The sequence below is a fragment of the Ptychodera flava genome, chromosome 3 (genome assembly GCF_041260155.1).
Source record: "Ptychodera flava strain L36383 chromosome 3, AS_Pfla_20210202, whole genome shotgun sequence".
NCBI classification, from domain to species: domain Eukaryota; kingdom Metazoa; phylum Hemichordata; class Enteropneusta; family Ptychoderidae; genus Ptychodera; species Ptychodera flava.
Window position 1 is genome coordinate 42,211,747 of NC_091930.1, and position 24,792 is coordinate 42,236,538.

Genomic DNA, 24,792 nt, shown 5'->3' on the forward strand with positions numbered 1-24,792 from the left:
GCGAACGTGGTGCATCAGCGTTGAGGATGCTCAGTAAGCTGTGCCTTGATCATCCCGGATCGACCCCCTTTCCCCTCCCGGGCGCATCGCGTTCACTCCGCTCATGTATTTCACTTCCATTGGTACGGTATATAATAAGTACATGAGGAATTACTTTGAAATAGTACAGCTACTTACAGTCACGCATTCAAGTCAATTTTTGACTCCAGCAAAACAAAACCACAATATTTGACAGGCTGATATTCAATTTATGCTGATGCATGTTTTACAATTACCTAAATAAAATTTTAAAACCAAACCAAACAAACACGCGAGCTTCAAATAAGTATTTATTTCAACTGAAACGGAATAAGAACTTCATGCACGTACATACACTCCATCGGAAACCTGGAAGATATTTTAAAAAGGACACATTTTAAATCCTAATGCTCAATATAATAGGTCTGAAAGAACTTATTGAGTACTAACAGAACATGCATTTACTGCAGATGAAAATCTATGGGTACAAAATAATTATTAGGTGCAGTGTCTCGCAGTATATGGCAAAGGATGAAAATTGCACTTGATAATTGTCCGGGAATTCTCTAGAATTTCCAGTGTTTTGACATTACCTAAATTTCCAGTGTTTTTACATCGCAGAAAATGTACGCTTGTCTATCGCTCTCGTAAACTTGTCTATTGCTCTGTCTCTTAACTCTAGTCTTAAAGCGCTAGACTGTGAAAAATGACCAGTTGTAGAGTATTAGGCCTGCTACTTCGACATCGAAAATAAACGCGACAAAACTGCCTGGCTTGCCTACAATAAACAACTGGTACGCCTTTGATTCCAAAGTGACCGTCCCTAGGGAAGGGTTCACAGTGACGTCATACTTTGGTCGAATTTGGATTGCAGCTAAACAAAAAGACATGTTCAGAGTGTGAACGTTTCCTTTGTACGTATGTATGTATGTATGTATGTATGTATGTATGTATGTATGTATGTACGTACGTACGTATGTATGTATGTATGTATGTATGTATGTTTGTTTGTATGTATGTGTGTATGTATGTAATACATCCAGTAAGGCTGTAACCTAGCTTTTTATATATTCATGTTTCTCTAATTTGAAACCGCACAGGTTGAAAACGTTCATAAAATGTTACATCTTGTTGGTTATCAAAATTTTTACTTTTTTCTGAGATTAAACTGATCCAAACTGATTGTAGCATACAGTGTGCTCATTCACTGTTCCCGGTCGTATATTCTTATAAGGTTGCAGTCCGAGTCGGATACAACGACTTCACAGGGCACTCGCTGAGTGACAGCGACGCCAACGGGCGTGCCTAGTTCGTCATCGTCAGAGTCCACTCGGCAGATAAACTTCCCGCTCGGCGAGTACATCAGAACGCCTCCGCTGCAGGCTGTGAAGATGTTGTCGTGCACGTCGACCGCCACGCCCCTGAGGTCGTTGAAGCCCTCCGAGTTCTCGTTGTCGTCGTCGCTGGCCCCGAAGCAGCGCACGAAGTCTCCCTCGCTGGTGAAGATTTGCACTCGGTTGTTGCCGGAGTCCGACACGACGAGTTCCTGCTTGCTGTTGAGCGCGATGTAAGACGGTCGCTGCAATTGTCCGTCTTCATTTCCATAGCAACCGATGACCTTCACCTGCTTCCCCAGGAGACTGAAGACGTGAATGCAGCCGTCTTCCGAATCGACCACGTAAATGCTGACGGCATTTTTCTCCCCAAAGGCCACCACCCCAGTCGGAGCTTTCAGTATGCCTTCGCCGATTGTCCGAATAATCTTCCCGTTTTGCGTGACGATGTACACCACTGCGTTTACGTGATCGGTTATGGCGTATCTTTCGCGAGTGATGGGGGCGATGTCTATAGGGTCCTCAGCCACGTCCAGTTTCGTCATATACCGACAGCTCCACGTGAAGAACTGTACTCTTTTGCTGCCGCGGTCGGCGACTATGACGTCACCGTTCAGCGAGAGAGCGACCCCATGAGGGCTCTTGAGACGTTTACTGCCGAATTTCTCCATGACTTGAAAATGCATGGTGGGATATTCAAACGAGTTCGCTGCCATGGTGACGCGTCCCCTGATTGGCTAGAAGTCACTCGGTTCGAGAGGGAAACCCACACTTCTGCAAAAAAAAGGAACATTCGAAATCTGGTGAAATTATCAGAACTGAATTTATGTAAATTTCTTTTAAATATAAATAAGTTTTCTCAAGAGTGAGAATATGGTAAGATGTGAACACAAATAGGCAACATAATGGTCATCTTGACCTCATTGGATAGCTAAATTTTGCACTATCAGGCCAAATAAAAATGTAATTTTTGGTATTAAACCCGACCTACCCCAGGAAACCTGGCCGCTGACCCTGAACATTTTTTCGCATTTTCAAAATAATTTCGCGTAAATATTCTAAATTTACCGTATTCTATGGGTCTCAGCCAACAAAAGGAAAAAACTTACTTCCAACCTACCGACCTTAATTTTCGGAGGTATACGTCACCGCAAGAACACTTTTTTATTTGGCTTTATACAACAGGGGTATTTCTAGGACACTGATGTAACTATTGCTCTTATTTGCAAAATTAATTAATGTTGAGGGTGCATCGAATTGATATATATTCCGTATTTGTCCACAGGTTGTATAAACCATTGGGTGGGGACGTCACCGTGTCAGTCAGTCACTCTTGGTGTACGTGATTGCATTTTTATTTTTTTTCTAATGGTGCGTCCATGATGACGTGTCTCGTTACACATACCATCTATCAACAGCACTAATAAACCGCTCATTCCGTTCACAGGCGCCCGTGGGTTGGGTACTCTGCTAGATCGATCGATTTTCTGCTCGATCGATCTACTAGTATCGATACCGTGCTCGATCTGCCCGCCACGCGTGGCGGGCAGATCGAGCATGCGATCGATAGATCGAGCAGAAAATCGATCGATCTAGCAGACTACCCAACCCATGGGCGCCTGTGATTCTGTTGTCTCCATATGGGACGACAAATGTTATTACGCACGAGTATAGAACTGCACATTGCCCATTTATAAAATACACAATGTCCCATGGCAATTTTAGTCGTGGCAATCTGATTCGTATAGCGCTCTTCTGTAGCGAAATTGCTATAGTTCTAGCTAAGATAGCTATAGCTATGAGATCGTTACCACCAAACCTTGTTTGAACGCTGAATGCAGTGTGTTAAATGTTACAGGCAAATGTGTGTTGTTAAGGAACGGACCCTTCAGAGATTTCAGACCGTGCATGTATCGGGGTCCAGACACTTCGCACCAAAACCAGTTCGCCCACACTTCTTCGCCCCCAAACCATTTCGTACCAAAACCACCTCGTCCCAAGTACACTATTTCGCCCAACGCCACTTCGCCCCAAGTACAACCTCGTACTAAAACCACTTCGCCTAAAGTATAGTACCGTCAACTCGTCCTAAAACAACGATGCCACGACTTATCATGACGTTGCTTTTACCTGCAACTCAGACGCATTAATGTGGGTATTTTGGCTACCACGAACCATTTATTCTTGCACGAAACCAAAAACGGTATTTTAGTGAAAAGAAACACGCAAACTACTGTCACTGAACGCTACAACTCAGGTGTCCTGCGCGGAATTGCACGATGTCATTTTCTCAAAATGCGTACAATTTCATGATTTCAGCCCGGGGGATGATAGAAAAGTGATTAAAACTTCGATGGCTGTGGTTGGTTATTATTTTCAGGTTTTAACGGTTAGCGATAAGTTTGGGGCGAAGTGGCATTGTTTTGGGGGTGAACGGTTTGGGCGACGTGACGTTTGGGGCGAAGAGATTTTGGTACGAGGTTGTTTTGGTGCGAAGTGGTTTTGGTGAGAAGTGTCTGGGAACCCATGGATCATGGACTTGAAGGCCCCCCCCTCCCCCCCTCCCCCCCCCCCCACCGACTGAAACATCCGTCGCTCGAGGGCGCTCTCTACTCGAGCGACGGATCTTTCAGTCTTACGCGGTGCGTGCGGGTCGCGAAGCGAGTTCAGGTGCCTTTATAGGACACTAGTCAGATCGAAAGAGTACAATTTGTTCTCGCTTTCAAAGAGTGGAGTAGATATATTTTCACTAAACTGTCACTTGAATAGTTTTTGCAAACAGTAAGGCGAAAAATCTAGCAATGCTGCCGGGCCGGGGTAAGTCTCACTCAGTATTATAATTTCAAATTTGACCAGCTTTCTCCGAAGAGTTCATTTCATGATACCCGTGGAAAAAAAATATTTTAGGGACGTGACTGACAGGCTGTGAATGTAGACAGAGCAGAAAGAAATGATATCGGACAAAACCACTTCGCGTACTCCTCAAAACAAGGAAGAGAAATTCAGAATCAAAAGCGTCCCTCAAGCGCCTGAATTTCTCAATCAAAGATTGTTTACAGCCGTTTGTAAAGAAACTGTACAGTGCTTGAAATAGACTAACACGAGAGAATGAAAGGGCACAGCGTGCAAAACAAGGACAGAAAGTACAGTTACATGACATTTATTGATTTCGGTATAAAAGACTGCGCGAAGAAAGACACACTGTGGAGAAAGCTAGGAAACAATGGTGATGGGCGGATTGACAGACTGACATATGGACAGAAAATGCGTCGACACTGGCGCGTTGGCATGGCTTAGGCGCACGTCCTGTTTCTATGGTATTGTCGGGGCCTGAGCACGCTGAAAAGGAACCGAAAATGGATCTAGGTTATGTGGACACTGACAAAAGAAGCATTCTCGACCCCTATCAACCATTTTCTGATACTTAAATGATAATTAGGCCACGTTCTGTTGAGCGGTGTAGTCTTCCCCGATAACACCACCAAGTCGACAGATTAAGATGTAACGGCGCCATTGTTTGGCGGAGCAACACAAAAATTCGTTGTTTCAGGCGGACAGCATGTCACGAATTTTACCAGCCCAGCATGCCTGCACGATTACCGTGTTGACAAAGCTGTCGACAGAACTCGTATAAATTATTGACGGAATTTTGTGACGCCCTTACGTTGAGTAACTGCTCTGTATTATTTGGCAAGACTTCGCTGACAAAAAAGAAGGTCGCCATGAAAAAAAGCCTGTAAAATCGAGGCACAACTTTGGCAGCCCATTTCAGAATTTTTAAGGTAGTATGCACCTCGAAAGTGAAAGACTTAAACTTTTGCTCTAACTTTCCTCAAGGAATCTTTCAATCATTCTCTTTCAAAATCAAGAATAAAAATAGGGGGTCACCGTGCAAATTTTGGTACTAGAGAAACAAATTATCCAAGATTTACCGATATTAGAAATTCAAAATGGCTGCCATCCCTGTGTTAACTCTATGGAGATAATAAAAAAATTCGAATTTCGAAAAAATATGCCACGAAAAAGTTTTCTTTCACCAAGAGCTTTAAAATGAACCCCCACATGTGGTATATCAGAAGAGAATTGTAAAAGTTTGAGAGTCCGAATGTCTGTCCCCGAGGTGCGTTCTACCGGCGTAAGTTAGAATGCGCCTAAGAGACAGATATTTCAACGCGGAAACGGTTTTACACTACTTTTTAAATTTCTGATCCACAACTTGTGTGGCTCATTTTGAAGCTCTTGACGTAAATAAAATCTTTACTATCTTATTTTTGTGAAAAATCAAAAATTTATTTTACCCTCACTCGGAGTTAACAGAGAGGGCTGGGTGACGGCCATTTTGAATTTCAGATATACTAGTAGGCAAATGTATGGCCCTCACGTACCAAAATTTGTACGGTTACCCCCGATTTTATTCTTCATTTTGAAAGGGAATGGTTAAACGTTTTCTTTGGAAAGTTTTAGCAAACATTTTTGTCTTTTACTTCCGATGTGCAAACTACCTTAAACACGACCGTTTGCTAACCCGAAACTTATTATTCTAGTTTAGCTCAACACAAGATACAGGTCAAAATTATTCCATCCCCTTTGACATGACTATTTGAATGAATTTTCCATATTTGCATCGTGCATTCTTGCTAGTTTTACCTTTTGTCCGTGGTATACTTCGTAGCATAGGTGTCATACAGCTTTCTTACCGACTTGAAGGGCTCAAGTTGCTTATATAAATGACCCGTAATGGAAACTTGTTTGGCTCAGGCCTTCGTTTAACGCACACGTCGAGTTTCAAAATGGGCAAGCAAGGGCTGTAGCCCAAACAGAAAAACAATGTACGGAAGCAGCCGAATATTCTGTTACCTGCTCAGATTGCACACACACAAAAAGAATATGCCATATTTGAAAGGCTGATGACTCTATTTCGCTGGTTTTTTTTCATCCTGTGCTCAGCAGATCGGAAATTGGTACTCGAATTTCGACACGTAGTGGTTCGCTCCCGGCTACGCAGGTATTTTTAAGGCCGGGGCACTGCTTTACAGAGAGTACGCTGGGATCGACAAAAAAAAAACAGCGGGAAGCTTGGAAAGTGGTAACGAGACCCGCTTAATAACACTCGACGTGGAAAATGGAATGTTTTTACCGCCGCCTGAGAAACGTGGCTGGCAACCGGAGCCCCTTGCCACACCTCGGCGGCGCGGAAAGTTGACCCCAAAGCGAGCACAAATCCCTCCTATATTATTTCTGTCGAGTCCGGCTTCTAAGTATACGCGATGAGCCTAACACAGTCCCGCCATTGTATGGTGGTGTTTTTACCTCTGAAAGTTGGCGACACGAACAGTGTAGGGTATGTGAAGTCGTGTGAAATATATATTAGCTGGAGGGGCCCGGGCGTTTATCAACCGTTTTCGAAGTATGTACAATCGCAGCAGAAAGCTCTTAACGCTCATCTTTGCACATCAAGTCCATAGATCCAACGTCATGTGCATATTCGCAGGTGAACAAGGCATTTTAGTTAATTCGAGGGAGGGGGTGACCAGGTGAAACGGAAAATATTATTAACCACAGGGAAGTTAGAACTTAATAGACAGGTGACTTTGTACTTTGTTCAACGCGGAACGCCTTTTCATAATAATAACCATGATCTGATATGATGTGATGGGGTGTGATACCAAAACTGTTGTCAACGGCTTATTCAAGCAACTTGCTCCTGTCCTTCGCGGTCACTCCAGTCTCATTGATTTTACCTCTTTCTTTACACTCTCTTTTCGACATGAGAAATGAAAATAAGACTAGTTTTTAAAAAAACTCACCTTGTCTACCGCGTTTTGATGTCCACTTAATGATAGGAACAGTACGGACGGTGACGCAAGCACAAAACGAGAAGCTAGTCTGTCCCTGAGTCGCACGCAGCGCCAAGCGATGACTGTGAGTAAGGGTAGCCAATGCGCTAGTCTGTTTCGGTAATTTATGTATAAAGGCCTCCTGATTATTCACTGCGTGCGCGCGCTGTTGGAATTCGAGGATACCTTTAAATCTTTCCGCGTCGTTTACCGATCACAATGAGGGCACGCGCGCTTCAGCGTTTTATTCGCTGAATATGTGTAAGCTTACTTTTGTAATTCGTGTCGTGTGTGCTGTCTGACAACACATGATGTAACATCTCTCTCTCTCTCTCTCTCTCTCTCTCTCTCTCTCTCTCTCTCTCTCTCTCTCTTCATCAGTTAGCCTATATCCTTTTAATGGTATCAACTTGACATTACATGTCAAATAGGTTCCCCGTCGAATGCGATCTGTGTAACTGGTAATTATTCAACTATTCGACTAAAATTGACTCTTACAGCAGGTCAGCTATTAACTGGTCAGAGTGACTAGCTGAAGAGACTTAACACCTCTGCATTTACAGTCAGGTCAAAGGTTCGTTTAAGGTGAACGGGCCACATAAATTCACAATAGCACGGTTCGTCAAGTCAAGCTTCACACTACAGTATTCTAATTGCACCTGGCGTCGGTCTGTCTGTACCGAATCGTAGTCAATGTTCATCGCGACTCAAAAATCGCTGAGCGGGAACTACTGGCGGAATATACATTTTCTCGTTCGAGGCTGTTTGCTGAGCTAGTTTACTCTCGTGTGGGGTCGATTGTTCGTGAGTTCAATTTTGTCCATCGCGAGCGGTTGAGCAAAATATCCAACGTGTTTGGTATTTCTTGCCTCGCGATGCAAGTTCCTCACCGTATGCGCCGGAGAAAGTGATTTTCCTCACGTCTTCTTCACTGAAGTACGCGTGTGGAGATCACGTGACATTGCAAAGTGACCGCCCGTAGCCAGGCCCGCAGCAATGAAATCGTATATATGTTGTTGTGTTCACCAACGAAATATTTATTCATACTTGAGGGCGAAACACTAATTTTTTTTTGAAAATTCATATTCCTGCTCTTTTCCCCTGTTTTCTTTGTTTGCATTTTTGCTTGTTTGTTTTTGAAGAGGGATTCGTGTTTTATGATCAAAATCATTTCGAAATACCTTGTTTTTGACTCGTTAATTGACCCTGTACGTGTACAATATCGAATGTCATTGTTGACAGCTTCAAGTTCATTTGGTTTTCACATTACAAATTGTGTATCAACATCAAACACAATGGGTGGTGTGTTTGGGAGGCTAATGCTCGGTGCTTCAATGTACTTCGATGAAGCGGCAGGCTTTAAAGGTATATAGTCACCTGTAATCTAAATATACCCATATATAGTCAAAGGGGCGTTCCTTGGTATTCAAAATGCCCATGTGAGGGCGCTGTTTTAAAAAGCGGCCACCCGCTTAAAATCTGTGATTGGTCAGATTTTCTCTTTCCATGGTAACTGTGGCAAAATTGGAACAGGTGACAGTATACCTTTAATGTTCACAACTTTTTCAGTTCTATTTTTTTTCCACTCTCTTCGACAAAATCATGTCAGTAAGCTTCGTACATTGTGTGTGTTTTTTATGAGATAGCTTTTTTCAGCAAATGTGCTTCAAATTACGTAGACAGAATCAACAAAAGGCGGCTAGCCGGGTGCTTTTCAAAAACTGAATGCATAAATATTACAATGCATAAACACTACAAAAATACGTACTGACCCTCACTGATTAAGAATGCTGCCCGCCCTTCTCCTTGGTCAAAAGCAAGAGGCTAGCCCCTATGCCAAATAATTTACATTTAACTTGGAATACTGGAAATCTGGGCGCATTGCCAGTAGAAAGAATGCCAGTTTGTAAACAACGCCAATTGTAATAGACTCACAGTGCTCTATCTGTACTTTCTTGTGGATATTTCATAATTTCCCCATACACTTACAATGTCATTGCTTTTGGCATTCTCCTTTCAGTTCAGTGTTTAAAATCTAAGCTGATCTCTGGGCTTGAAATTAACTTTTTTCCCTGGTAGTCCAGTCGGGCTACCATTTTCTGAAGTTGGCAGCCCGATGACAATGGTTGGTAGCCCATACATTTTGTAGTTTAGGGATATTTTTTCCCCTTAACCAAGCAAGAAATGTACTATTTTTCTATTCTATTCAAGATTCTGCCCATGAAGTGAATTTTCTATTCACTTGATGTGAATACTTGTACACCTTTAATACCAAAAGGAAACCAGTAATACGGTATGATTAATCGTACAACGGTGACACTCAAAAGTTTGGTGACTCAGTGACATCCCATGTCATACTAAGAGTTCTATGCAAATTTTGATAGTCGCCATGACAACGACTTCCTCTTAGCCGGTGAGACATACACTGTAGCAAACAGAGCTATAATAGAGCATGGGCTTTCTGTGCAGGGGAGGAGACTAGACAATAATTTCGGTGTAACTGTGATTGATACATTATGATCTAAACGTAGTGAAAATGCATTTTCGTTGGCCATCATTTCCTGTGCCTGTCAACCAAGTACATCATCTCAGATATTGAAACTATGTTGCAAAATTCCGCCGTACTTTGCAATTCGCACAACAAAGTCATAGTCTGGCCTTTCTGTGTCCAGCTAGTTAGCTAGGTTTGACTGCGTTCAGCTCGTCCCAAAGTGACGGACATCGCATACCAAGTTCCAGTTCTGACTGAATTTCATGTCCCAGGCTTTGGTAGTCCGTGTTGGCTACCATTTCATGATGGTTTTGGTAGCCCCAGGAAAAAGTTGGTAGTCTTTGGAAGCTAGACTACCTCTAATTTCGATCCCTGGATCTCTTCCATATCTTGCACAACAATTTGTGACCCTCCCCCTTATCGGTGCATGTGACATGACCCTCCCCTAAACAGTTAAATGAATATGGTGAATTCCTGCTCCTGCTTCTCTCCCCCCCCCTCCCTTCCATCGCAACCACCCCCTTCTGTCCAGGCCCTAAGTTAAATTTCGATATGACATTTTTGTATGGTGATAACAAACATTTTGGAAGCCTGCATTCAACATTGTAAACCTAAAGCATGAATTTGTACGACGTACATTTGTCTAATTTTTACCGCTGTGTTTGTACTTGTATTGGTCACTTCTCTCGACTCGAACGATTGAAACCACATGTCGGCCTTATCTCGCGATGTGTGCGTATGACCGCCAAGCGACTTCAAAAAAAAATCATGTTTTCAAGACACTGTTGGTATTTATTATCCAGTACCTTGAAATGCGCCTGTAGAGGGCGAAAGGTTGCCTTCACTCCTCATATATTATGGAGTTTCAGTATACACAAAGCATTTGGCTATGGGCCGAGGGGGAGCTCAGTCAACTTTGACCGTACAGGTTATCCGTTGTTTGGAATACAAGGTGCTTTAAAAATCTCTACACATAGCCGGGGGGGGGGGGGGTATTTGAAGCGAGTGAACAACAAGCTGGTATATGGGTCGCATTTAAGGGTAACACGTGTACGCAGTCGTGCGTGAGTAGTTTTTTCGGTTGCCCGTTGGGGAGATCTCAACGACATTTGTGTCTTGGCTATTTAGGCCTACTACCGTCTGTAGGCTTCGTTGTTTGGCTTGTAGTCTGAAAGTATGGCTGTATTTTTTATAAATTTCATTATTTTGCTCTGTATAAACCAGTAAATCCTCTCGTTCTTCTCCGTTTTGATTGAAAAATATTCGCTTCCTGCAAAGAACAGCACCGTGACATTGCGTACATAATGTAATGTCATTTTTGACAAATTGTAGTCTGACCAAAGCCTCGGTTGTGAGCGATAACATTTGCCACTAGTGTTCGTACAAAAATCTTTTACCTTGTATTGATATATGCAAATGTACCAAAAATCCCGGATTTTTTTTAAGTAGGTTACAATTTAGCTGTAAAATATCTGTAACGTGGGACTGCATGTTGCCAACACAGTTTTTTCAAAGGAATATTTCTCATCGAAGATGACAAGGAAACCCTCTTATACTATATATTTTCAAAAAGCAGAGAATCTAAAGAGGATGAAGGGGGTGTATATAAGGGGTAAAATAACCTCAATTTTGGTATTTTTTATGATAACAAATGATTGAAGTCTAAAACTTGATACTTTTTTCTGCAATGTAATATTTCACTTGAGACAAGAGTATATGTAGAAAAAAACGACTATTTTATTTTGCATTATCTATTATCATTCTAAAATGACATGGGTTGAACGACTGACGATCAAAAAAGTGATTAAAAACGCGATAGCAAAATTAGAATGCCTCTTATTCAAAATGAAAGAACTTTATTGGCAAATAGTCGTTTTGTTGTATGGCATTTAAAGAACATGGTGTGAAAATTTCAGGAAATTTGACCCAGCCAGAGTGGATTAAATTCTTAAAATCTTAAAATTGGGAGGAAAAAGAAGCCAGGAAATCAGGGCGATTTGCATGCGTTTGCATAAATTGACACCTGTTCGTCACGCAACTTACGACTTCTTGACAAGGTAAAAGATGAACCAAACCAATATTTTAATGTTGGTTTAACAAATTAATTAAAATTGAATGAATATTTGCAAAAAAAGAGTGAATTTGAACAAAATATGCTGTGTTGGGTGCTGAGCCCCCTTTAATTGAAGATTGCTGTGTTTATGTAAACCGAAACACCTGGTACCACACCACTTATGATTGAATTCATGGTTCACGATGGTCCTTCGCTACCTTGTAAATACTTTATTTTCGATTTTTTTTTCTACCAAAGGACCTGGTAATTTATTACCTTGTATGATTTGGATTATTGAATTTGCTTTGACGTCATATTACATGATCGGCTGAGAGGTTTTCGAAAAAATGAGACCCCTTAGTACAGAATAAGAACAAGCACGACAATTGTAACACGTTCAAATTCTAGAAAAACTATCAATAAAGATCTCTCTCATATGTTGTTAGAATATGCAACAGTACTACACGTTGCAGGTATATATTCTATAATACATTCAGGAAAACCAGCAGATATGGGCTTCGTGGTCAGATCGCACAAGACAACCGTACCACAGTCTGTCTGGTATCATGACCTGACACAGGAGTGATATGATGACACCCAAAACTGTTTACATGCAATTGTAGTCTAAACAAGACTAGGCCCCCTCCGTGAAGCCTTGCCGTTAAATCTCCATCAGGATGCAGTGATAACAGTGTCCATGCATGCAAACTAATAATTAACCGTCAAAGAAAGACAGAACAGTTTTTAATTACGAAACCACATTCCACTTGCTGTATTATATATGTTTTTATTCAACCACGACAGCCTGTACTGTCAGTGATTCGGCAGACAACACTTTCATTACTCGAGGCAAACCAGTTTTCACAAAACCACGACGACACATTTGACCGTTTGTTCAGAGTAATGTATGGTCGGTCGTTCATTAGCTTATTAAAATCCACTAAATTAAAGGTGACCAACTTGAAAACCTGGTGATTTATTAAAGAATCACCCAGGGAGGCAGCCATCGCCTGCTCGCTCCTGACAAGCCGACTTCGCAAAACCCGCACTATCTTGTCAAACATTATCAAGTGAAGAGACAAAATCGCGCCAAGGAGCGCGGTTCTGGAAACTGGCCAAAGACGTGGAAATTACAACCACACGATAACTCCGATGGGTTTACTGCTCTTCGACTGTAAGTCCCATCTATTATGGAATTTCTGCTCCATGCATTCGTGCTTCTTTTAGATATTAAGCACAGCTCACATCAAACTCTTATCTCAGCAGCGAACGCTTACTCAAAATTGACAAAAAAGGACAGAAGCATGGAAACCATCACCGTGAAAATACGAAAGGGGTTCATCACCTTTATGTCTTGACTAACGAAGAGCTAGTGAACTTGCAGGGTACCATCAATGATGTGAATCCTTGAGGCTTTACTCTGAACAGCGACAACAACATACTTTTTTCATTCAAATACACCCTATAGAATATGCCTCGGGAAACAGATAGTCGATCGACTATTACTATAATTTTTTCGTACAATTCTCTTCTGATCCATCACACACTGAAAACAAACAGACAAACAAAAACAGCTCTTAATTGACAAACACAAATAAACAGAAGTACTACCCTTTATTGATTCTTTGTTGTATACATTAAACAAATCACGTGTGACAAATAAACACACACGCACGCAACCAAACAATGCGCCCGAGAACCCCATGGTAAATTCGGCATTTTTCGTCGAGATTAGTGTTGAACTGATGATCTGCAACTCGATATCGCTCAATGCTTCTCGAAGGTGGTCAAGTGAATGGTTAGTTTTCGGCGAGGACGGTCAATAATTCGAGTTTTTGACAGGTTACATTTCCCATACAGTAATTAGGATTTCATTACTATTGGGCAAAAGAACTAAGCCTGGTGTCTTCATTGATACATGTTTTCGACATTCAGCATCGAGACTTTCGTAAACTCCTAAACTGACATTGTCAATTCATTCTTGGCAAATCTGAGAAACGTGCTGAAACCCTGGCACCATCACTGTTGATCGAACAAAAGGAAGACAGAAGGATGTAGACTCGCTTTTCCATGTAGATCCCTACATGAAGGTGGAAGCGATCGTTTCTATCTCCATGATTGCTAGAGTACAAGTAATATCATGACTGCCTTTCGTGTTGACATTTTAAAATGACAACGCGACCTGGAGGATCATAACCCAGGCACTGGGCCAAACATAGCAGGAAGTAAAACTGAATTATACACGAACAGAACGTACCCCGGATAAATATGATAATAAACGCACTTGCAAATTGCTATAGTAACTGTGAGTGAACATATAGCCTTAAAACACAGACGCACAAAGGCACACGTACATACATACATGCATACATACATGTACATACATACATACGTACGTACGTACGTACGTACTACATACATACATACATAATACATACATACATACATACATACACACATACATACATAGTATACACATGTTCAAACATGCAAACCAACTGGAAACATTTTAGTTTTTGAATTACATTAAACTTAGGAAAAGGCACACGTAGCTTGCAAATATTGGATCCGATGATGTTTGCGGCAGACAGTCGATTTGAATGGGGCACGTTAAAAACAGGCAGTGAATAATTCATGGAGGATTTTGGACGTGGACCCGCACGATAGCGCTGTAGTCGCCCGCGTTCTCCTGAGAGGCTGAGGAGTGACCATGGCAACGGGTATGGCTTACTGCGCCCCTACGTGCAAATTACATCGTCGTCACTCTGACGAAGCGTCCCGCTGTCGACGTCCTGCGGGAACGATGGCCACCAGTATGTTTTATTAGATTTTTTGACCACTTAGGGAATATTTACACTCAGTTGCATGTTTGTGATATATATTTAATTTCAAATAAAAATACTGAACACGCCGTTCTACTACACAGAGCCAATCTTTTGTGAAGAAATTGTCTAAAATAATTCCATCCATATTTAAATTTTCACATCAGAAATTTCCTCTCTCAATAAAATGTACACATGTTAGGAACACCAGATCGAACATTAATATATGTTAATATTAAACTCTTCAAATATTTATACACCCATCATTTGAAAATCCTTCCATCCATCTGTTACGTTGTTTAAATTTACAAAATAATTTACAATTTCTCCGTGACGGGTTTTGACTAATCCGAATCTAAAAAAATATTTCCCTGTACAAAAGGTATCATGAAATATCTTTTTCAACGGTTTTAACACATTCCTTGCAGTAAACAAAGGAAGATAAATATTGAAAATTATTGCCCTTTGATTGATGAAAACCGCACACAGAAGAAAGAAAAACTAAAAGTGTGATGAACTATGACGTCAGGAGTTGCTTGGAGACATAATATAATTCACGACGGTAAAAACTGATTGTTTTCATGAAGCTTCAGCCATAACATTTTCAAAAACGATTTGTCTCAATGGATGGAGGCTCTTTCTAAATCTACTCAAAGAATCGAAAATAGAACAACATATACATACAGAAAAAAGTAAAACAAACAAAAATTACTCTAAATAAATTAGCAGTAGATCTGACATTACTTATCGATCAATTTTCAGATCTAATCAGCTGTCTGCGATGAGCAAAATCACCGCATCAGCTGTTAACACATGAGAGGAAATAATTAAACATTGGCACACATTCTTCACTTTTCAAATAACCTGTGTGATTATCGTTTCGATCTGTGACGAATTAAACTTACTGAGAAAATAATCTGATTTATAGTGCGCCCTCTATTGACGAGAACATTGTTTGTCTCGTCCCTGAATGACTGTACTATTTTTAGCATTTTCTGTTCAACAAAAAAAATTAATCCCTATGGTGTTTTTAGAAACAAAGTATTGGCCTTGCCAACACAATGCATTTTGTCCAATACGCCATGTTATTGTTAATTAAATGAATTCTTGTCTGGACTAAAATCCACTAGTCAGCAATGACGTTGATATATACAGGCTGTGAACGCTGGCCATTACCATACAGTTCAACATGATTGTATATTGCTGACTGAAGAATTAGGCTGGAAATCTTACAGCTATATAAACCGAGCTTTTCAACTCTGTTGGGTTTCCTAATTATCTCTCTTCTCATGACATCTACATATAAGTAACACATACCAAACTATTTAATCAATAACGTTGTACGGGGTCAAATTGTTCCCTCCGTAAATATGATTTCCAAATTAGCAGCCTTTGTTTGATTAAGGTAGAATGTGCACCGGGGACAGATATTCAGACTCTCAAATTTGTTCAGCACTTTTCTGATTTATCACTTGTGGGGGTATTTTAAAGCTCCTCGTGTAAGAAAATTTTTCACCATCTTAGTTTATTGAAAATGGAAAATTTTATCGGAATGGTGGCCATTTTGAATTTCAAATTTCAGTTAATGTTAGGTAATTTATTTCCCGACTACTTAACCTTGTGCAGTGACCCGATTTTTATGAGCAATGTTGAAAGTCTCACGGTGGGAAAGTTTGAGCAAAAGTTTTAAATCTTGTACTGTTGAGGCAGTTGATATTAAGCATCAGTTTATAACAGTTACTTGTACAAGACTGTATCAGCCTTGCACAAACATCTTGAAGAAACATAGCAGAACCCAACACTTTTCTTTAAAGGGCCAGTAGTTGCAACTTTTGAAGATATTTTTACCTATTTTGCTTTTTATGTTAACTAGTTTTGTTTTCTAAACCCTAAAAGCATGTTGAGATACAGTATTCTGTTTTCAGGTCAGTCTATACATGTGCAGACTGCAATCGCTGTCCTTATATATTCACAAGTGAATTCTGGTCTGGACTGAATACACTTGTGAACAATAATGATGTATTTTACATGCATAGACCCCCTATTAAGAAGCTAAACGGTTGGTGTTTCAACATGCTCCATGAGAGTAAAACAAGAACTGGCAATTGACATACAAAGCAAAAAGAGTTGCAGAAATCATCACAATTTACAGTTACTGGCCTTTTCAGGCACACTTTCATTCACACACGCTGAATTCAATTAACAGTAGAGTCTGCGAAGCAGCATGATCCACTTTTGATAAACGCTTGGCTATTTCATAGCTACTAATTAATTATTCAGTGCCTCAAGGTTCGTCGTTTAAATTAAAACCAGTGTAGATTCCAAGCTATCACTACATTAAAGTCTACAGCAGAAACATGCTCCCCGATAAGAAATCTCCTTTCATATAGGAGCCTTGGCATATAGGCCAAAATGAAATGCTTTTTTTGGCCTGTAAGATGCTTCTTGGCAATTGCATTGACCATTTGGGAGTTTTTCGTGTTTTTTTTCATATTTTTCATTTTCTGGATGCAGGTGACCAAAACACAATAGCAAACTGATACATAATATTTCAACGTGTCAAATCAGCTTGTGGTTGGATGGTTGACAATACATGTCGGCTTGTCCTACCAAGGACCAATATTTGACCTCTAATACACTGTACCAGGTACCTGTGTCTAGTCTGGTGCTCACATAAATAAATTGAACTGGTAGTTGAGTGACCCACTTTGACAATAGTTCAATCGAGCACACATGTAGAGTGCTACCGTGTTACCCATCTTATCTACATCACATCATAGATATGGAGACAATCCTGTGATTATTCTGTGCTTGGTTGGTAGCTGTAACTATTGATAATTTTTTCCTGTTACTTTTGTTCAGTATGTCATTGAAAGTTTTTGTTCTGCTCCCCAAAGCATGGTGAAACATCAAACTATTTAGCATCTATACATGTAGGTTGCACTGTTATTGTTAACATTTGAATTTTAGTCCAGACAAGAATTGACTTAACCCTTTGAGTGCCGTAATTTTTTCCCACCAAAATGTTAGTACAACATTTTACCACTTTTTGCGAATTGTTCCATTATTTTTTTTGGATAATTTTGGACCAAAAAGACATCATACTTTATTTAGTGCAGTTTTTTACCAAAATTTTTGCAATCATCTGAAAAAAATTTACCAGAGTATATTTTATAAATGGAACAAAAATTGACTTTGGCGCTCAAAGAGTTAATTGTCCACAATGTACATGCTTAGTTGACAAGCTGCACACCATGTATCTCAACATGCGGTTAGGAGTAGAACGATAAAGATTGGTTGACGTTAAAGACAAAAACAGAAAAAAAATATCACATATGAGTACAGCCATTGACCCCTTTTCACAACTTTGGTTTGGCCTGAACCCATTGTGATTGGTATGATTGTGGACCAGTTCACAGGGAATCGGGGTGAAATTACGTTAAACTTGTAATTGACATATCCATTATGAGCAGACTGCCAGTACAATACTAGAGGTCTGTACAATTACACGGTATCAACAGTATATTGTTCAGCTCAGTGAAAAAAATATACATAATTTGGCCAACTTTCTGTATACTATTAGGCTATCAAAACGTTATTAAAAATCACACCTGTAGTGGAATAGAAACCAGTTATACAAAGAGTACCATATAATATTGGCTAGGCTACACTACAACGATAGAGTGATACACGTGAGAGATAAAAATGTCTCTTAAAAGGCACAGATTGTTATTGCTTATCACTTTAAAAGTTTAAACATTTTAAACTGAAACAATATGGTAAAACTAACTTCAAGCAGTATACATCATAATATCAATACATACAAACCAATAATTGATACAGTAAAACACACTGTAAAAAATCCTTCTGTTATGAAGCAGCCAATGTAAACATCCTTGACAGACCCAACCCCCCACACTCCCCCACTGTGGGCCTATGTAGGGGATTTGGAAATCAATCTTGTGAAATTTCCTGAATGTCCAATCCCCTGGGGTAGGGGCAGTCAAGAAAGTTCCAACATGGGGACAGTCATTATAGCATCTATGACACAGTCTCCTGCATAGAGCCCACACAGGTCTGTAAAAAATAAAGCCATGGGACCCAAAAGTGAGGTAATTTCCCTCCCCTTTTGGGCTCACTTTCCTGGCAAATACTTATCTATATCCCCAACATTTGTTGTGTATTTCAGAGGTTCCCCCCTCTGGGGCTTAAACTGACTATCGCACAACTCCATTGTGAAGGCACAATCTGTGTGAGTTTTCGTGACGACAGCAACAACTCCAGGAACACTGGAATCAATTTTGGTGTGAAAACGATGGCATCTTCAGAGGCAAAATGCATCGTATTATGAAGCAACTTGAACCATACGGATGATGTTGATTTGTAAAACTGCAAGATAGTGCATTTCGGGTTTTATTTTTTAAAGATTGTCCAAAGCACTCGTTCAGAATTTTCACACCCCACATCCGACACCGTTCGACAAACAAGATAATATAATTTTGCATGTACTGACAGAGATTGACCTCTGAACTGGCTTCAACCAGTAGTAAAATTGGCATAATTCGTCATTCACAAGAGGTCAAAGGTTCCAATGGAACAGTGTTCCCATTGTGGTTTGTTGACAGGAGGTAAAATCCAATTCACAGATGGTGAACGACTGCCATAAATTTACCTATTTGGTTGTAGGTAGAACAAAGAACAGTGTAGATGGGAGCTTCACTTTGCAAAGAAACATTTTCACAAAAAAATCAGTCTCTCACCAATTTTTAAACTCAAAATATCTGGAGGACTAGACGCATATCTATACCTATAACCGCTACATTGACTTATATACATGATGAGTACTAGGAAAAATATGCCTAAAATTTATCAAAAAAGTTTCAATATGTAAAGATTTAGAACAGGAAATCTATTTTGAATTTTTTTCCCTTTGACATTGTATGAAAACAGTCAAAATGATCCATCACATTAGAAGATACTTTATGCAAAGAATGGATTTAATGGAAGCTAAATGATGTTCAAGAACATTGTTGGTGAGAAACTACCCTTTTCATCATACACAGAAACATGTGTCTGAATCATTCAATTTCTGACCTACTAAGTTCAAGGATAGCTCACTGCACTTGCTTTTTTATCCATTAATTCACAAATGAAGGCACTGATTGTAAAGATTTCATCGCACTTATGGCAGTAAACGTTTCCAGATTGAAAAGCATTTTGAAAGCAATTGGTCTGTTTCCTTGACAACTGTTCTGCTGTCTTGGTGACATCATCATCACTGAATTTGAGGCATCATATCTAATCAAACGCAAGCATGAATCTGATGACGATGTCTTTGCTAGCTGTAAAGTAACTGACACAATTTATACTTTAGTTTCTCTTTTTTGGACTAAGATTCCCATCAGTGTCTTTGATAGACTTCTAAAATATTCCCACTGTGTCAAGTTCAACCTTCAAACGCAGCAAATTTCTTACAGAAATGACAGCTATTACAGTCCAATCTGCATGTCAAGGTCAAAGTCAGCCTGGTACAGTGCACACTGAGCATATAGAAACCCATCAGTTTTATGTGCAGCATTTTCCATAGTGCTTTAAAATCCTGCACACCAAATCATGGCGCGGCAACTGAAAGACTTCCTTAAGTTATCACCCTCAAAAATTGTCCCCTTGCTCCTGTCTTTGAAATTAGTTTCATTTGGTGACCCTCTTTCGGAACAAGTTTGTACATCAAATCAAACTTGGAAAAGGATCACAGTAACAATACGGATTGCTTTGAGCGTTAAAATTGTATACCCCTCAGATATAAATGGAAAGGGTCAGGGTTTGTGTGTGAGGGGAGGGGGAGGTGAGGCAATCTCTCTCAGCAGCTGTCACTGATTTGCTAACCCCCTTGACAACCCTGAGTACTGGAATTTTCCCGTGCCATGATAGATAATTCCCCTACACCTGGAGTGTCAGATAGTTCTGGCAAGTGCCTATATATGTTTACAGTATGTTTTGCGAAGCTGTATTTTTACAACTCTGAAAATCTTGGAATTACATACGTACGTACAGAAATCAAATATATGCAAGATGTTTGTGACTTGGGATGCAACACAGTTGCCAATTACAATATTAACCCGCCTCCAACCTGGTATTTCTATGAGGCACAAGCCAAATTGAACAAAATTTTGTAAAGAATCATTGTATGTGAGAAAAAGTATTGACAAAAGTACATTTTACCATTAACCATACTTACATAAAAAAATCAGACGAAAACATTTTCTCAATTAAAGGCAGTCTAAAAGTTACAAATGACCAATATTTTGTATCCATAGTGTTCTGTACAAGATGTAAACAAAAATTAGCATAGGCACTTGTGGTAGAAACTAAGAACTTGATCCAGCTGGCCCTGGAGTTGAAAGGTAAGGCGCTCTTCCGTCATTTGTTGCCACTCCCGCCTCTATCGCCTTCTTCATCTTCAGCGCCTCCTCGTGATATTTCACAGCTTTCTCAAAGTCCTTCTGCTTCTCCCACACATTCCCGAGAATCGTCAGCATGGAGGCGAGGCGTTCGTCCACGTATTCCGTGTAATCCGGGTGCAGCCTCTTCCACATGTCCAGCGATTCGATCAGGAAGAGTTGCGCCTTTCCGTAGTTTTCCAGTCGAAAGTACATTTCCCCGAGGTGGCCGAGGGTGACAGCAATATCCTCATGCTGAGTGGATTTTCCGTGGATTTCTCTTTCCAGCTTCAGTCTCTCCTCAAGCTTTGCGATGGCGTCATAGTAATTTTTGTCCAGCATGAGTCTTTCGCTTTCCGCTTTAACCTGTACTAATTTATCTGATGAATAAAAGATAAAAATACTAATGACTTACGGTATGACTTAAGGTAGAATGCACCTTGGGAACAGATATTCAGACTCTCAAACTTTTACAATTCTCTTCTGATATAGCAAATGTGGGAGTTCATTTTAAAGCTCTCAGTGAAAGAAAACTTTTAACGCGGTTAGTTTTTCGAAATTCGAAAATTTTTACTTTTCTCAATAGAGTTAACACAGGGATGGTGGCCATTTTGAATTTCTAATATCGGTAAATCTTGGGTAATTTGTTTCTCTAGTACTAAAATTTGCTCGGTGACCCCCTATTTTTATTCTTGATTTTGAAAGATAATGATTGAAAGATCCCTTGAGCAAAGTTAGAGGAAAAGTTTAAGTCTTTCACTTTCGAGGTGCATATACTACCTTAAATCCTATGATTTGGTTGTTGTGCGTTGATGAAGATTGTGTGAAGTGCACGATGTTGTGTCAACGCATCAAATACTCCATACTAATAGCCTGTCATGCAAGTTAAAGAAAGGAGGGCGTCGTCGGAACTGTGCGTGTGCAACTTTGTTGTTTACAATGTATTTTATGCATGATGTCTAGATGCAGCTCGTCAACATACGGTAGCTGTATCATTTAAATTTTACAATATTCATTGTAAACATTTTACCTTCATCTTGCAATCACCGACGTACCCCAGATACAGTGTTTACATCGGTCGTAGGGGTCCCTGGCAACCTTTGAGCAGAGTTCTGACGACACCTTCCATTCAATTTACAAAGTCTCTTTCCGGTTCTTATGTGTCAGTCCAGTTATTTGTTGGAATGCTGCCTTTTAAGAATTTAAACTTGATGAAGCGATGGAAACATATCATTTTTTATTACTAAGTTACCAGAATAACTCAATATTCCATGCATACCGTACAACCCTTGCCATTATAGCAAGACTAGTTGATTGATTGATTAATTGATTGATACCAAAAAAATAAAAATATTTAAATTTCTTACTTCCTGATATTTGTCTCTGACTAGATGCCGCGGGAACCTGTTCGGCCGCTGCTGATCCCACATTGTCTTCTGTCTTCTGATCAAAACAGCAGAGCATGCATGCCATTGCTGTGCAACGTCAAACCTGGCAAGAATTTACGGACAGAGGCGGAACAACAGGGAGAAGTTAGGGAAAAGTTCCAGAGTCCGAGGGTGTACGCAGAAAAAGGGGTTTAATTGGGAAATGGGGAATATGCTAGTGAAGACAAGTGGTGTGACAGACAGACAAACAGACAGGAGACAGACAGAGACACAAATGTGAGACACAGGAGTGACAGGAATATAAGAATCAGTCAGGAGAGACAGCTGTGTTCCATAGATCTGAAGATTGAAACGATAAATATTGAAATGAATGGAATATTAAGAATGTGTATTCACAAATCTTTTCAAAAAAATCTAACTTCTCATGTGAATACAATTTTGATTTCAGACAATTGGCATTTGCAGAAAAGGCAACTGTGACATGCCAGAGAATGTTCCAACTGCAATACCAATAAAGAATACCAAAATGGTGTGAGTTGTATCAAAGCTCACTTAAGGTATACTGTCACTGTAATTTATGCTAATGTATTCATGTAATGACGTATTATGGTAGTGCGCATGTGCAGAATAAAGTATGACTCTCCTCATGCTTGAGACTAGTGAACAACGGCCTCCGTCTCTCTCTATACAATACATAGTACATATACTACAAGTGGTGACGAGGATAAAATATCAGTGACCTTAGAGTGCAAAGTGCATTGTTCGCGCAACGTGTGAGTTGTTTCGAACAAAAACGAGGTTATAATACAATACATAGTACATATACCACAGTCACCTGTTCCAATTTTGCAACAGTTACCATGGAAAGAGAAAATCTAACCAATCACAGATTTTAAGCGGGTGGCCGCGTTTTAAAAACAGCGCCCTCACATGGGCATTTTGAATACCAAGGAACGCCCCTTTGACCGTATATGGGCATATTTAGATTACAGATGACTGTATACTAGTATATTAATGCTAGGTTATACATGTGTTATACAAATATTTTCGGTATATGTAAATTGTGTATGGGAAAGCATCATATTATTGCAGTCTGGTACCATATGTACAACAGTTACACTAATATATGAACATATTGTACGATTTGCTGATAATACACTCAATATGGCGTTTCCAATTTTGCTTACCCCTCACCATATGTCTGATATCATATGAACCATATTTCACACAACAACAGTTATCCTAGATATTTCAGCTATATAAACGTAAACTAAACACAAGTTTACGAGGTTGGCGGGCAGCCAGATGGATCCGATCATGGTTTACGGACTCAGAGAATCAGAATGGTAAACTCGCAAATTACAAGTTATAAAGTTTGGTGTCCAGGCATCTCGTCAACTACCTCTGCTGCTCGGGGAGGACAAAAACGCCGTCAATAGCCCGAACACACGACACGTGAGGGGTGTCAGTGTACGTTACTATAACTTCAGGCACGGGACTCGCCCCCTCCATGGATTAGCTATATGGCAAGCTCATCATATATCAAGTATCTTGGCCATGTTTCGGAATTGAGGTAGGAAGGGACGTATGGCAATTTGCAAAATACATCATTGTTTCATAAAACACGCGGAACATTCACTTGCAGAAACAAACACAGCGGTTTGGCCATTCACTGATGCCTCAGAAACCAAGCGACTGAATCGAACAGCACACTCGAGAACACAGTAGACTTTGGACTTCGGTTGGGAATATGTGAGTCACAGCCAAGCACAGCAAGGAAATCTAGTAGACTCGCGTTTGACTAAAATACCATAATATCTAATAAATACTACATTTATATGCCATTTCAGCTAAAGTGTGATTGACACAAATTTAGATCAACATGCATTTTACACGAACGGGCCGGTCAGATCAGTTTGTATGTGGTCATGAATTTTTAAGGCCCTAACCAATCACCGGGGGACTTAATCAATTTATCGTTTATTATATCGAGAATAATGCAACACAACACATAGGTATATTTCCACGAGTACGCGAAACAATTTGACCTATAATTATACGTCGAAACCCATGGATGCGAAACCATGGTATGTCAGTATGTCACTCGCCAGACCAGCATGAGAAGTGTAGCTATATAAACGCCACGGTACGTGCATGCGGCCCCTCCCCTTTTCTGTTTTCGACTCTAACCCACCTCAGTGTAATATTTAAAACGTCAACTTACTGAAAATCCCAATGACAGACTCGATAAATGAAAAGACATCTGCCGATGGTACGGCGTATCCCTTTGTGTTTGCCAACAGACGTGAATCGCTTTGTTCTGTGTCGTCCCACTGCACTGCAAACATCACTCGCTTGTTGTAAAACTGAACCCTGCTTGACCTCGCTCGGTTCATCGCGCATGATCAA

General features: G+C 40.2%; 2 protein-coding genes across 3 annotated transcripts; both read right to left on the minus strand.

The window, feature by feature from the left end:
* Positions 1-1,159: 1,159 nt before the first annotated feature.
* On the minus strand, positions 1,160-7,271 carry LOC139126630 (tripartite motif-containing protein 2-like). Its single transcript, XM_070692691.1, has 2 exons — positions 7,160-7,271; positions 1,160-2,126 (listed from the first exon to the last, which is right to left on the minus strand). Exon 2 carries the CDS (start codon positions 2,066-2,068, stop codon positions 1,223-1,225), a length of 846 nt encoding a protein of 281 aa, XP_070548792.1. The 5' UTR covers positions 2,069-2,126; positions 7,160-7,271; the 3' UTR covers positions 1,160-1,222.
* Positions 7,272-18,065: 10,794 nt separating this feature from the next.
* On the minus strand, positions 18,066-24,780 carry LOC139130074 (nephrocystin-3-like). 2 transcript variants are annotated; one of them, XM_070695795.1, is made up of 3 exons: positions 24,608-24,780; positions 22,363-22,486; positions 18,066-21,375 (listed from the first exon to the last, which is right to left on the minus strand). In XM_070695795.1, the coding sequence occupies exons 2-3, from the start codon at positions 22,466-22,468 to the stop codon at positions 20,924-20,926; spliced, it is 558 nt and encodes a 185-aa protein (XP_070551896.1). In that variant the 5' UTR covers positions 22,469-22,486; positions 24,608-24,780; the 3' UTR covers positions 18,066-20,923. The 2 variants fall into 2 exon arrangements, with proteins under 2 accessions (XP_070551896.1, XP_070551895.1); XM_070695794.1 differs by having other exon boundaries at positions 22,363-22,722; positions 24,608-24,779.
* Positions 24,781-24,792: the final 12 nt, after the last annotated feature.

Coding starts and splice junctions, on each gene's coding strand:
- LOC139126630 (XM_070692691.1), bottom strand. CDS start 2,068: ATGGCAGCGAACTCGTTTGAATATCCCACCATGCATTTTCAAGTCATG.
- LOC139130074 (XM_070695795.1), bottom strand. CDS start 22,468: ATGGCATGCATGCTCTGCTGTTTTGATCAGAAGACAGAAGACAATGTG. Junction 21,376..22,362: donor TCAGAGACAAATATCAGGAA/GTAAGAAATTTA, acceptor TTTATTCATCAG/ATAAATTAGTACAGGTTAAA.